Source organism: Macaca thibetana, chromosome 9 (assembly GCF_024542745.1).
Source record: "Macaca thibetana thibetana isolate TM-01 chromosome 9, ASM2454274v1, whole genome shotgun sequence".
NCBI lineage: Eukaryota > Metazoa > Chordata > Mammalia > Primates > Cercopithecidae > Macaca > Macaca thibetana.
Window position 1 is genome coordinate 46,190,752 of NC_065586.1, and position 12,816 is coordinate 46,203,567.

At 41.4% G+C, this 12,816-nt stretch overlaps 1 protein-coding gene across 1 annotated transcript; it reads left to right on the forward strand.

Annotated features, from left to right (window-relative positions):
- The first annotated feature begins 576 nt into the window (after positions 1 to 576).
- On the forward strand, positions 577 to 11,351 carry LOC126962632 (glutamate dehydrogenase 1, mitochondrial-like). The gene is made up of 7 exons (XM_050803919.1): positions 577 to 814; positions 2,145 to 2,282; positions 2,371 to 2,508; positions 2,947 to 3,027; positions 3,910 to 4,033; positions 5,440 to 5,531; positions 9,958 to 11,351. The coding sequence occupies exons 1-7, from the start codon at positions 761 to 763 to the stop codon at positions 10,075 to 10,077; spliced, it is 747 nt and encodes a 248-aa protein (XP_050659876.1). The 5' UTR covers positions 577 to 760; the 3' UTR covers positions 10,078 to 11,351.
- Positions 11,352 to 12,816: the final 1,465 nt, after the last annotated feature.

Below are 12,816 nucleotides of genomic sequence, written 5' to 3' on the forward strand. Positions count from 1 at the left end.
GTGTATGTGCCTTGATTTAGTAGAGCTTAAATACTTGTTGAAGGAATGATAGCTTTAGGCTGAACTAGCTCTACTTTTGTGATGTTATTTGTACTTATTTGATGTTCAATCCCTACACTGTTTTTTCCGTCAGAAAATATAGTCTACTTTGCCGAGCATGGTGCCTCATGCCTGTAATCCCAGCACTTTGGGAGGCCGAGGTGGGTGGATCACCTGAGGTTGGGAGTTCGAGACCAGCCTGAGCAACATGGAGAAACCCTGTCTCTACTAAAACTGCAAAATTAGCCGGGCGTGGTGGCACATGCCTGCAATCCCAGCTACTCGGGAGGCTGAAGCAGAAGAATTGCTTGAACCTGGGAGGCAGAGGTTGCGGTGAGCCAAGATCACGCCATTGCACTCCAGCCTGGGCAACAAGAGTGAAACTCTGTCTCGAAAAAAAAAAAAAAAAAGAAAATATAGTCTTTTTTCTGAAAAAGTGAGTGTTGTCCCTGTTGGTTAAAGTGTACCTTTAATACATTCATACACACTCCTAATTAGCATTAAATGAGAATGTGCTTTGACTTTAATTCATTATATTTGTTCAACAGAGAAATTGGACTTGACATTTCATTCTTTCAATTACTCCCTCTTAGAGGATATTAATGGATACGCCTGTGTTACTGGTAAACCCATCAGTCAAGGGGGCATCGATGGACGCATCTCTGCTACTGGCTGTGGCGTCTTCCATGGGATTGAAAACTTCATCAATGAAGCTTCTTACATGAGCATTTTAGGAATGACACCAGGGTTTGGAGATAAAATATTTGTTGTTAAGGTAAAAAAAAAAAAGTTTCTTTAATAAGTGATAGACATTAAGTATAGTTTTTAATGTTTTTAGAATTGTAATTTTAAAATTCAGTTATCTCGCATCTCTTAAATTTAGAATGGTGGTTTCCATAGTAATGGATCTTTTGTTTTTTGAACCTTGCTATGATTCATGTAACTAGAACTGATTTAAGTATCTCTCAAGTAGATGTGAAACTATTACCAACTATCACCAAATTCAACCAAAATATTGGTCAGTATTCAAACTTGAAATTGTATCTAGAAGGGCAAGTCTCTTAACATAACTCTCTAAGTTTTGTAAGTATATAGAAAGGTTTACACATTGACCCAAATTTGTTTGATGTGTTAACATGTATTTTACTTAGGAGAATCTTAATTAAGTTGAAATAATTTTACAACAGAAGTTGTAGCTGGGCATGGTGGCTCATGCCTGTAATCCTAGCATTTTGGGAGGCCAAGGCGAGTGGATCACTTGAGGCCAGGCGTTCGAGACCAGCCTGGCCAACATGGTAAAATGCCATCTCTACTAAAAATAGAAAAATTAGCTAGGCATGATGGCGGCGCCTGTAATCCCAGCTACTTGGGAGGCTAAGGCAAGAGAATCACTTGAACCCGGGAGGCAGAGGCTACAGTGAGCCGAAATTGTGCCATTGCACTCCAGCCTGGGCAACAGAGTCTCACTCTGTTGCCCAGGCTGGAGTGCAGTGATGCAATCTCGGCTCACTACAGCCTCCACCGCCCAGGTTCCAGCGATTCACCTGCCTTATCCTCCCAAGTAGCTGGGATTACAGGCATGGGACACCACACCTGACTAATTTTTGTATTTTTTTTTTTTTTTTTTTTTTTTGAGACGGAGTCTAGCTCTGCTGCCCAGGCTGGAGTGCAGTGGCCGGATCTCGGCTCACTGCAAGCTCCGCCTCCCGGGTTTACGCCATTCTCCTGCCTCAGCCTCCCGAGTAGCTGGGACTACAAGCGCCAGCCACCACGCCCGGCTAGATTTTTGTATTTTTTAATAGAGACGGGGTTTCACCGTGTTGGCTGTGGCTGGTCTCAAATGCCTGATCTCAAGTGGTTCACCTGCCTCAGCCTCCCAAAGTGCTGGAATTACAAGCGTGAGCCACCATGCCCAATCATCACATTCTTAAACAGAGAATTTTATTATTGAAGAGAAACCAGTTAGTACATTGTTTCTTTTGGCAAAAGAATTTTGAGAATTGCTTCTAAATGAACAGAGTGTGGATTTACATTGGTCAAAATATGACTCTTGCTGTCTATACCAGGACTTTAATTTTTGTGTCATGGATAATTGTTCTTCACAGGGATTTGGTAATGTGGGCCTACACTCTATGAGATATTTACATTGTTTTGGTGCTAAATGTATTGCTGTTGGTGAGTCTAATGAGAGTATATGGAATCCAGATGGTATTGACCCAAAGGAACTGGAAGACTTCAAGTTGGTATTAATACATTTTTATGGCATAGACACTAAATATAAACATTTAAACTCTGGTGCAGCTATTAATTGTGATTTTCAATCAATGGCAGCAACATGGGTCCGTTCTGGGCTTCCCCAAGGCAAAGCCCTATGAAGGAAGCATCTTGGAGGCCGACTGTGACATACTGATCCCAGCTGCCAGTGAGAAGCAGTTGACCAAATCCAACACACCCAGAGTCAAAGCCAAGGTGACAACATTATAGAAACCGGAACCAACATTTTCAATGTGAATGACGTCGGGGGGTCATAGAAGAATCTGATTGAGTTTTCTCTTTCTTTTTAGCAGTTTCATTGGCATATATTGTACATACCATACACTTCCCCCATTTAAAGTAAATAATTTAATGGCTTTTAGCTCCCTGCACAGAGTTGTGCAACCATTACCAAAAAAATGCATCTGCCTGACACTCCTGTAAGAAAAAAAAAAAAAACCTAGATAAATAGAAAAGTAAAAGGTAGTTTTATACACTTTGCAGAGCAAAATAACTTCTATTAATGTAATTTTAACTGAAACTGTGCTTCTCCCCACATATGAACACATGTTCATTTATGCACATCTCTTGCCCTCAGTGGAGGGGATTTGACGGTGTTGTTGGCATTTTTCTATGTTCCTGACTGTCTTGCAGATCATTGCTGAAGGTGCCAATGGGCCAACAACTCCAGAAGCGGACAAGATCTTCCTGGAGAGAAACATTATGGTTATTCCAGTGGGTCATCTATATTTATTAGGCTTTATATGTATTTAGTAATTGTCTTTTGCAAGGAATTTGGAGGAAGAGAGGAATTATTAGTCTCCTAAGCTCTAGTGAATTCATCTTTATTTCACTTTTGAGAAAATATAGTAGAAGCATGGTTAATTCTAAGCCTGTCACTTTTCACCGTGATCTAAATATTTATTCCAATTTCACGGTCTTTACTGAATGTCTTTAACCTTCTAAGAGTCTGGTTATAGAAATGTGTGCTGTGTTAGAAACACTATTCTAACTTAAGTTCTAAGATTTTCTGTATGATTCCTAACCTTATGCATTTCAAGTGCCCCTTCTGGCTTTACTCAGAAAACGAATATGAGGCACACATGCTCAGGTTTTTTAGCAGGTGCGCATGAGTCTACACCAAAAAGTTATTAGAAATTAGTGTGGGCTTGGAATGCATTTTAAAGAACCCCCTTTGCTGAAAGCACTTGAGACATTTATCGTAACTGAAATGGGCTACCCTTAGGTAATAGGAGAAAGAATCCTATCTTCTGAGAGGCCCTGTGGACAGTCCAATCCAATTGGTTGGTGGGCAAGCCATTTAGTCTGAGAACTTCTGGTAGAGAAGAGGCTCTAACCAAAGATTATTAACATTCATTGATTAATAAGCCAAAAAATGATCTTTTTTCCCCTAAATAGAAAAAGCATTAGATGGAATTTGGCGGGGTGGGGAGGAGTGTTAAATTAAGTGTGAAATTCCTGATACTAACTAAAATATATTTGTGATATTTGAAGTTCAGTCTACCTTGGTATTGAAATTAAGGTCTTAGGTTCATTTTAAGCTTTTGCTAAAACCATCGTCTTCTAATTTCTTTGGTGTCTTATTTTTGTGTATAGGATCTCTACCTGAATGCTGGAGGAGTGACAGTATCTTACTTTGAGTGGCTGAAGAATCTAAATCATGTCAGCTATGGCCGTTTGACCTTCAAATATGAAAGGGATTCTAACTACCACTTGCTCAGTGAGTGTCGATAATCTTGTTCTCCAAAACTCATCTTTTGAGCCAGCTAAAAGGCTGTAAAAAGGTCCGCTTAAGAGAACTTATCCCTTTGGGAAAGAATTGAGTCTTAGAAAAGAAAATAATATTTTGTCTCATGAAACTTTGACCAAAAATGCACAATGTCTTTCTGGATATTAACTCTCCCATATACTTATATCCAGATTTTTATTCTGTGATGTAATGTTTACAGAATATAATCTACAAATTAATTTTTTTTTCCTTTTTTGAGACAGAGTCTCACTCTGTCGTCCAGGCTGGAGTGCAGTGGTGCGAACTCAGCTTACTGCAGCCTCTGCCTCCCAGGCTCAAGCAATTCTCCTGCCTCAGCCTCCCAAGTAGCTAGGACTATAGGCATATGCTGCCATAGCTGGCTAATTTTTGTATTTTTAGTAGAGATGGGGTTTCACCATGTTGGTCAGGATTGTCTTGATCTCCTGACCTCGTGATCCACCTGCCTCAGCCTCCCAAAGTGCTGGGATTACAGGCATGAGCCACCACGCCCAGCCAATAATATTTATTTAAGTGTGATTTTAAAACCCCACTGCTAATACTCATTTCTGTCTCTGGTTGCTCTTAGTAAAGGCCTGTCTAGTGTCAAGAATTGTTTTTGAGACTCCTGATGAGAATACTTGTTTTTCTTTGACTAGAGTAAGCTCCACAGTTAAGAGTAGAATTTCTCATCAAGCTGAAATAAGACCAAGACCTCCTACTGAGCTTCTCTACTCAGCCCACTGTGAGAATCTGGGTGAAGTGTTCCATCTGTTTCCTTTTCTTTTTCCCCCAGCATTTTCTTTTTAATAGAGCCAAGGAAAAACCCTGGTAATGGGTGTTACGGAAACAGAGCAGTGACCTAAATCCACATTTATATAGGAAATTGACAATAATGTGTTGTATTCCTTCTTGACTGAGCTTTTTTTTTTTTTTTGAGACAGAGTTTCATTCTTGTTGTCCAGGCTGGAGTGCAGTGGCACAATCTCAGCTCACTACAACCTCTGCCTCCCTGGTTCAAGTGATTCTCCTGCCTCAGCCTCCCAAGTAGCTGGGATTACAGGCAGGCATCACCATGCCCAGCTAATTTTGTGTTTTTAGTAGAGGCAGCATTTCACCATGTTGGTCAGGCTGGTCTCAAACTCCTGACCTCAAGTGATCCACCTGCCTCAGCCTCGCAAAGTGCTGGGATTACAGGCGTCAGCCACTGCGCCCGGCCCTTCTTGACTGAGTTTTAAGTGATTAACGCTTTTATGTCATTAGAACTCTCTGTACGTTTTTGGGTTACAGTTGTTGTTTGGGACTACTTTTGATTCTACTTCATTTTTCTTTTCTGTTAGCAATATCTTGATCTCTCTCTCTTTTTTTTTTTCCCATAGTGTCTGTTCAAGAGAGTTTAGAAAGAAAATTTGGAAAGCATCGTGGAACTATTCCCATTATACCCACAGCAGAGTTCCAAGACAGGATATCGGTGAGTGTGCTCACCCCACAGTTGTACTTTACACATGCTCCCTGCTCTTTTGTTCAGGCAGAGCTGGTTAGATGGATTTCATATATGGCATAGTCTTTGTAATTAGCTTGACAGTAAGTGTGTGACATGTGTGTTTTTTACCTTCTCTTTTCATTACATTCTAAAACTGGAGTAAGAATCCTAATGACTACTGACAAATTTAAAATAAATAAATTTGGTATTTTTCATACACATGTTTTAACAGTGAAGGATTATTATGTACTTTAATTATTTTAAGCTTCAGAGAAATAGGAAGAATTGAAAAGTAAGCATTAGATTGAACTATATGGGAGTCCAAGAGTTTGAGACCAACCTGGGGAACATAGCGAGTCCCCATCTCTATAGAAAGAAAGCAAGAGGCCAGGCTCGGTGGCGCACACCTGTAATCCCAGCACTTTGGGAGGCCAAGGCTGGGAGATCACGAAGCCAAGAGATAGAGAGCATCCTGGCCAACATGGTGAAACCCCATCTCTACTAAAAATATAAAAATTAGCCGGGTGTGTTGGCACTCACCTGTAGTCTCAGCTACTCGGGAGGCTGAGGCAGGAGAATCACTTGAACTTGGGAGGTAGAGGTTGCAGTTAGCCAAGACTGTGTCACTGCGCTCTAGCCTGGGCCACAGAGAGAGACTCCGCACCCCTCCTCCACAAAAAGAAAAGAAAGGAGGGAGGGAGGAAAAAGGGAGAGAGGGATGGAGGAAGGAAAACTTCTTTACCAGTAAATGATGGAAGACATGAAAAACAAAAGTCCATAGCACATAAACCTGGTGAAAACATTTATCCTCATTGTTAGAGAAATACAAAGTTAAAAAGGGTTTTTTTTAAAATGTATTAACAAAAACAATGAATGGATCTTATGTTCACCATGTATATGGTGAAATAGTTGTACCTGTATTGTAGTGACAGTGCACATTGGTGAAGCTCTTTGGAAAATGTGAAGTTATTAAAGTGTTCCTGCCCTTTGGTGCTATGAAAATCTCCCCTCTGGGAATTTATCCTAAGAAAATAATTCAAAAGAGTAGGAACCACTCCATGCACGATGATGCTATTGAAACTATGTGTAGGCCAGATGTGGTGGCTCATGCCTCTAATCCCAGCATTTTGGGAGACCAAGGCAGGTGGATCACCTGAGGTCAGGAGTTCGAGACCAGCCTGGCCAACATGGCGAAACTTCGTCTCTACTAAAAATACAAAACTAGCTGGGAATGGTGGCACATGAAGTCCCAGCTGCTTGGGAGACTGAGGCAGGAGAATTGCTTGAACCCAGGAGGCGGAGGTTGCAGTGAGCCAAGATCGTCCCGTTGCACTCCAGCCTGGGCAATAAGAATGAAACTCCGTCTCAAAAAAAAAAAAGAATCTATGTGTAGATAGTTTTTAAATTTGGTTTCATTTGAAGTCCAGGGGCAGGAAAATGGCTGAGTTATATCTTATAATACATCTTCTTAGGAAATATTCAGTCATAGTTTAAGAATATATTGCAATGACTAAGTTGTATCTTATGAAATATTCAGTAATGGAAAATAGTTCTAAGACTATATTGCAACATGGGAAAAAGTTAAAGGTTTTGTTTAAAAGAAAGAAAAAATGCTTTAGCCATTCTAGGTACTAACTGTTCCCCTCAGTATACTTTCCTTTTTCCTAGAGTGATATCTTTGTTCTGGTCCTTCTATCTGGAATACACACATCCCCTCCCTGCTTAAGTGTCACTGCAGTTCTGTGGCTGTCTCTGAAAGTCTCCTGTGTGCCACTGTTTCATACATGACATCCATCCCGAGTGGCTAGTAGTGCATTGGAAGGGCTTGCGCTCTCTCCTACATCAGCAGTTTTCCCTCCTCTGAGTCATTCCCCTCAGCTTACCAAATGCTGTTTTAAAAAATGTATAAATCTTAATCCCACTTCCCTTCCCAGTACTGCCATTTGTTTCCTGTACATCAAACCTCCTTGGAAGTGTTGTGTATACTCAGCCTCCAATTCTTTACTTGAACCTACTCCACCAAGACTATTCTTGTCAAGACAGCCAGTGACACCAGCATTGCCAAATCCAATAGCTATTTTCAGTCCTCATCTTGCTTACCTGTCAGCAGTTCTTGTCACAAATGATACTCCCACCTTGAAACAATTTCTTCTCTTAGCTTCCAGGATACCACCTTCTCCTGGTTTTCTTCCTACCTCACTGAACATTTCTTCTCTATTGCCTCTTGCTGGTAACTCTTCAACTCTCCACTCTCCTAACATTGGAAGGCCTGAGTCCCTAAACAGCTTCTCTGTCTAGATTGAAAACTTCAGTGATCCACTTAGCCTCGTGGTTTTAAGACTATGTATATACAACTCTCTTCCCACTAGAATATAAAGTCTGTGAGAGCAGAATTTTGATTTTATTCTGTAGGGTCCCCTAGTACCTGGAAGAGTATGTAATCAATAAGTGTCCAAACTACATCAGTGACCCATTTTAAGTTGTTATTGGGCATATGTGTTTTGTGGCTCTGTATGTCACCTTAAGAGTGGCAGTGAGTTAATTGTCCTTAATTTTTTAGAAAGCATTCCAAGAAAGAAATTAGGAAAGAGAGAAGCTGACTTGATGGTGGAGGCCCTGAGTCATACACAATGGAGCGTTCTACCAGGGTATGTGTGCAGATGCTGTTTGCCTTCCTGCCAGTCCCATGAAGTGCAACTCAACCGTGTTATCTCAGCCACCAGACTGTGTGTGCTGATAGAAAATGGCAATCTGGGCTGGGCACGGTGGCTGACACCTGTAATCCCAGCACTTTGGGAGGCTGAGGCAGGCGGATCTCAAGGTCAGGAGATCAAGACCATACTGACTAACACGGTGAAACCTCGTTTCTACTAAAAATACAAAAAATTAGCCAGGTGTGGTGGCAGGCGCCTGTGGTCCCACCTACTCGGGAGGCTGAGGCAGGAGAATTGCTTGAACCTGGGAGGCGGAGCATGCAGTAAGCTGAGATCGCGCCACTGCACTCCAGCCTGGGCAGCAGAGCAAGACTCCCTCTCAAAAAATAAAAAAGAAAATAGCAGTCTGTTCAATGCTCCTCATTTGTGTGTAGCAAAACACGTGCTTTTTCAGTCTCAGATGATGAGCAGTTTTTTTAGAGTCTTCAAATATGTTTATGAGGCTTTGGAAAGAAATAATAAGGCTGATTTAGGAGGTAATGATGTTGGCAGCTAGCCCAATATCGAGTAGTTAGCCAAATTGGGTTGTAGCTCAGTGCGCCACTATGTTATAGCTATAGGAAGCTACCTTACTGTAGAATTTGGTATAAGCAAAAGTCACTTTGACTGCTTGATCCCTACTTTAAGGCCTCAACCACAGTTTGAGTCCCGTTTTCCTAATTTCTTCTTGGGTTCAGATTCTATCTGCTTGGATTTATGATGAAATAGCATAGCAGATATTGATGATGAAGGTGGTGCTTAGTGCTTTTGTTTTTCTTGTTAATTTTTGATTGAGATAGGGTTTATGTGGTATAAATTCATCTTTTTAAAGTATACAATTTGGCATCCTTTATTATATATACTAGCCATCACCACTATAGAATTCTAGAACATTTTCTTCATCCTCTTCTTTTTTTGTTTTTTTGAGACGGAGTCTTGCCCTGTTGCCCAGGCTAGAGTGCAGTGGCACAATTTCAGCTCACTGTAACCTCCGCCTCCCGAGTTCGAGCAATTCTTGTCCCTCAGCCTCCCAAGTAACTGGGATTACAGGTGTGAGCCAACACGCCCAACTAATTTTTGTTTTCGTTTTGTTTTGTTTTTTGAGATGGAGTCTCGCTCTGTTGCCCACCTGTAGTGGTGCAATGGTGCGATCTCGGCTCACTGCAACTGCCGCCTTTTGGGTTCAAGCAATTCTCCTGCCTCAGTCTCCAGAGTAGCTTGGATTACAGGCATCCACCCCAACGCCTGGCTAATTTTTTTGTATTTTTAGTAGAGATGTGGTTTCACCATGTTGGTCAGGCTGATCTTGAACTCCTGACCTCAAGTGATCCGCCAGCCTTGGTCTCCCAAAGAGCTGGGATTACAGGTGTGAGGCACCGTGCCCGGCCTACTTTTTATATTTTTAGTAGAGATGTGGTTTCACCATGTTGGTGAGTCTGGTCTTGAACTCCTGACTTCAAGTGGTCTGCCCACCTCAGCCTCCCAAAGTGCTGGGATTACAGGCGTGAGCCACTGCACCCAGCCACCCCATTGTTAAGTCCAGAGAATTAGGCCCTCTTGCCTAGTGGTTCTGCTGCTACAGTAGTTTGTCTTTGGCTGCCCAAGTCCTGCCTTGAAACACTGAGAAGGTAACTTGGACCAGGCCTCTCTGGGCCTTGTGTGTTTATGGCCTGGCCCCTTGAGTCAGGATCATCTTCACTGCATTTTCTCTTTCTTTTCAGCAAATTATGCGCACAGCCATGAAGTATAACCTGGGATTGGACCTGAGAACAGCTGCCTATGTCAATGCCATTGAGAAAGTCTTCAAAGTGTACAATGAAGCTGGTGTGACCTTCACATAGATGGATCGTGGCTGACTTCCTCACTACCCTCTTCACCTGTAACTTCTGCAGACCTATCACAAGTTTACATGTAACCACAGAAATCCCTTTCTCTCCTGACTCAGTAATAATGGATACCATTCTCAACAAGTCAATCCAAATCAGGGGCTGGATTTGGATTGTGAAGGATTTTGGAAGTGAAGGAGAAAGAAGTTAAGGTTAGGGGATCATGTATAAGCTGAGTGTGAAAGTAGAAATCACCTACACCAGAGAGCCATTTGGGTATTTTGCCTTTAAATAAAAAGTCTCCTCCATCTGGCTGTGCAGCCTTGCTCTGTGGCTTTTCCCAACACAATGAGTGCTATTGCTGGGGAAGGGACAGGCAAGAGCAGTCAGTTGCTTGCTTATTTTGCTCTGGACGAGTCTGGGACACGCTGTAACTTTAGCACATTTAAGAAGTAGGTGTGTGGCCTTTTGAGAAGGTGGCATGGTCCTCAAGTGAGTTCTTAGTATTTTATATCAGCAAAATAACTCAGTTTTGCAGGTTGCAAACAAATATAAAAGCTGTTTCTGTTTATGAATTCTATTCTTTTAGAATAAAATAAGTACATGCTGCTGTAATAAAATTGTCTTTAATCACTTAACAAGGCTAACCTTGACTCAAAACAGTGAATCCCTATACAAATAATAAATGAAAAAAACTAGTATCATAAAACAGTGTCATTTATAGCCTATTAGTCATGTATTGTTGTCCAGCAAACATTAAAAGCCTTGTGGATAATTAAGTTTTCTTCATATCTGCAAAATGGTGGAGGCTATTTTTGTTAAAACTGTCAGAATTTGCTAACTGTAAATGACACATAGTTGAAAGAATGCAGTAACCTTTTTATCATGTTAACTAATTGTTCTCTTTTGAAGATCTATGGTTGACTAATTAAACAGTAATTCAAGTAGAGTGTCCCAGAAAAAAACCACTTGGGCTCCCTGTTTGGAGTCTGGCTGGCTCTGAGCATTGCCAATGGCCCTACTCACCTGACTTTGTGTCCTCTCCTTTTAGAGGTTTTCCATTCTGCACCCAGCATCGCTAACAGTGGGCTGAAAACGACCTTGGGTTCAGTGTTTCGTTTGGGAGTTATTTGGTCAGGGCCTTTTGAGCAGTAGTGTCCCCATGAAGTACTAAATAATATCATGTGTAAGAATGAGGTTTTCTTTTTCTTTTAACTATAACACCCTTGAGAAATTTCTAACTACTTTGTAACTGCATGGCTTAACCTGGTGATAAAAGCAAGTATTAAAAGTCTACGTTTTCCAAAACTTATGTTTCTTTTCTGTGTTTTTACATGTGGTAGTTTCACTTTTCATAAGTTATAATACTGCAATTGGATTTCTGAAATGTTTATAGCGACCCCCCATATAATATTTCCTTCCACTTTATTGTGAGCTGCCCAGACTTTATTCTTGAATTTTTTTTTCCCAGCACTCTACATGTTCCGAGAAACTTCCCTAGTAACGGAGTATAGAAATGATCCCTGAAAGCATAGTCTTTATTCTCGAATTATTTTGTATTTTATTAAATAATATCAACAACTGTTCTTGAGGAAGAGGCTCCAATGTTTAAAGCCGATATACTGAAGTAACTTTTAGTGCCATTTTTCACTAAAGGAGATTTTATGTGGAATAATTTAGCCACAGAATGTAACAACTATTGAAGAGAGAATAGTAACTGTAATCAGAACTGAATTCTAGAGTTCATTCCACCAGTTACTTAACTGCCAATGTGAAGCCTGACTTTCATTGGTCTTTGTCTGTGTTTCACAGTTCAGTCTCTGCATGCTCCTGGCATCGGGTCAGTCAGATAAACAGGCCCCCAGTATATGGGCATAGTGAGCCCTTCCCCAGCATCGTGGAGTGTATCTGCACTCTAGGTGGGCTACTAAAATGTGTAAGGGGAAAAGTGATACAAAAACCAGTTCCAGAATGTTCGAATAATGGTGGGTAGGGCAGCAGATTCAAGTCATGTGAATGTGGGATAAGTCTTAGTGGTGGCCTTTGATTATATATTGGAAATACTGATTTTTTTTTTGTTAGTGGGGGTGGTTTTTGTTTTTTGAGACAGGGTCTTGCTCTGTCACCCAGGCTGGAGTGCGGTGGTACAGTCACGGCTCACTGCATTCTCTACCTCCTGGGCTCAAGCAATTCTCCTGCCTCAGCCTCCTGAGTAGCTAGGACCACAGGTATGGGTACTACACCGGGCTAATTGTTTTTATTTTTTGTAGACACGAGGTCTCCCTATGTTGCCCAGGCTGGTCTCACACTCTTGAGCCCAAGTTATCTTCCCACCTTGGCCTCCCAAAGTACTAGGGTTACCAGCATGCCTGGCCAATAGTAATTTTTTAAAGATTAATGTTGAGGAGTATTCTTGATAGTAATATTAAAAAACTAAATTGCCTGTGCTAGCTATATGAAGATGAGAGCATTAGTGTCAGTAATTTTGACTCCTGCCTCCTGAATGTTTTAGTTTTTAAAAATCTAGTCAATTACTCTTTTTACCTTCACAGAAATTTTTTTTTTTTTTGAGACGGAGTGTCGCTTTGTCACCGAGGCTGGAGTGCAGTGGCGTGATCTCGGCTCACTGAAACCTCCGCCCCCTGGGTTCAAGCAATTCTGCTGCCTCAGCCTCTCAAGCACCTGGGACTGCAGGTACGTGCCACCACGCCCAACTAATTTTCTTGCATTTTTAGTAGACATGGGGTTTCACCA

Coding starts and splice junctions, on each gene's coding strand:
- LOC126962632 (XM_050803919.1), top strand. CDS start 761: ATGAGCATTTTAGGAATGACACCAGGGTTTGGAGATAAAATATTTGTT. Junction 815..2,144: donor ATAAAATATTTGTTGTTAAG/GTAAAAAAAAAA, acceptor TGTTCTTCACAG/GGATTTGGTAATGTGGGCCT. Junction 5,532..9,957: donor AGTTCCAAGACAGGATATCG/GTGAGTGTGCTC, acceptor CTTTCTTTTCAG/CAAATTATGCGCACAGCCAT.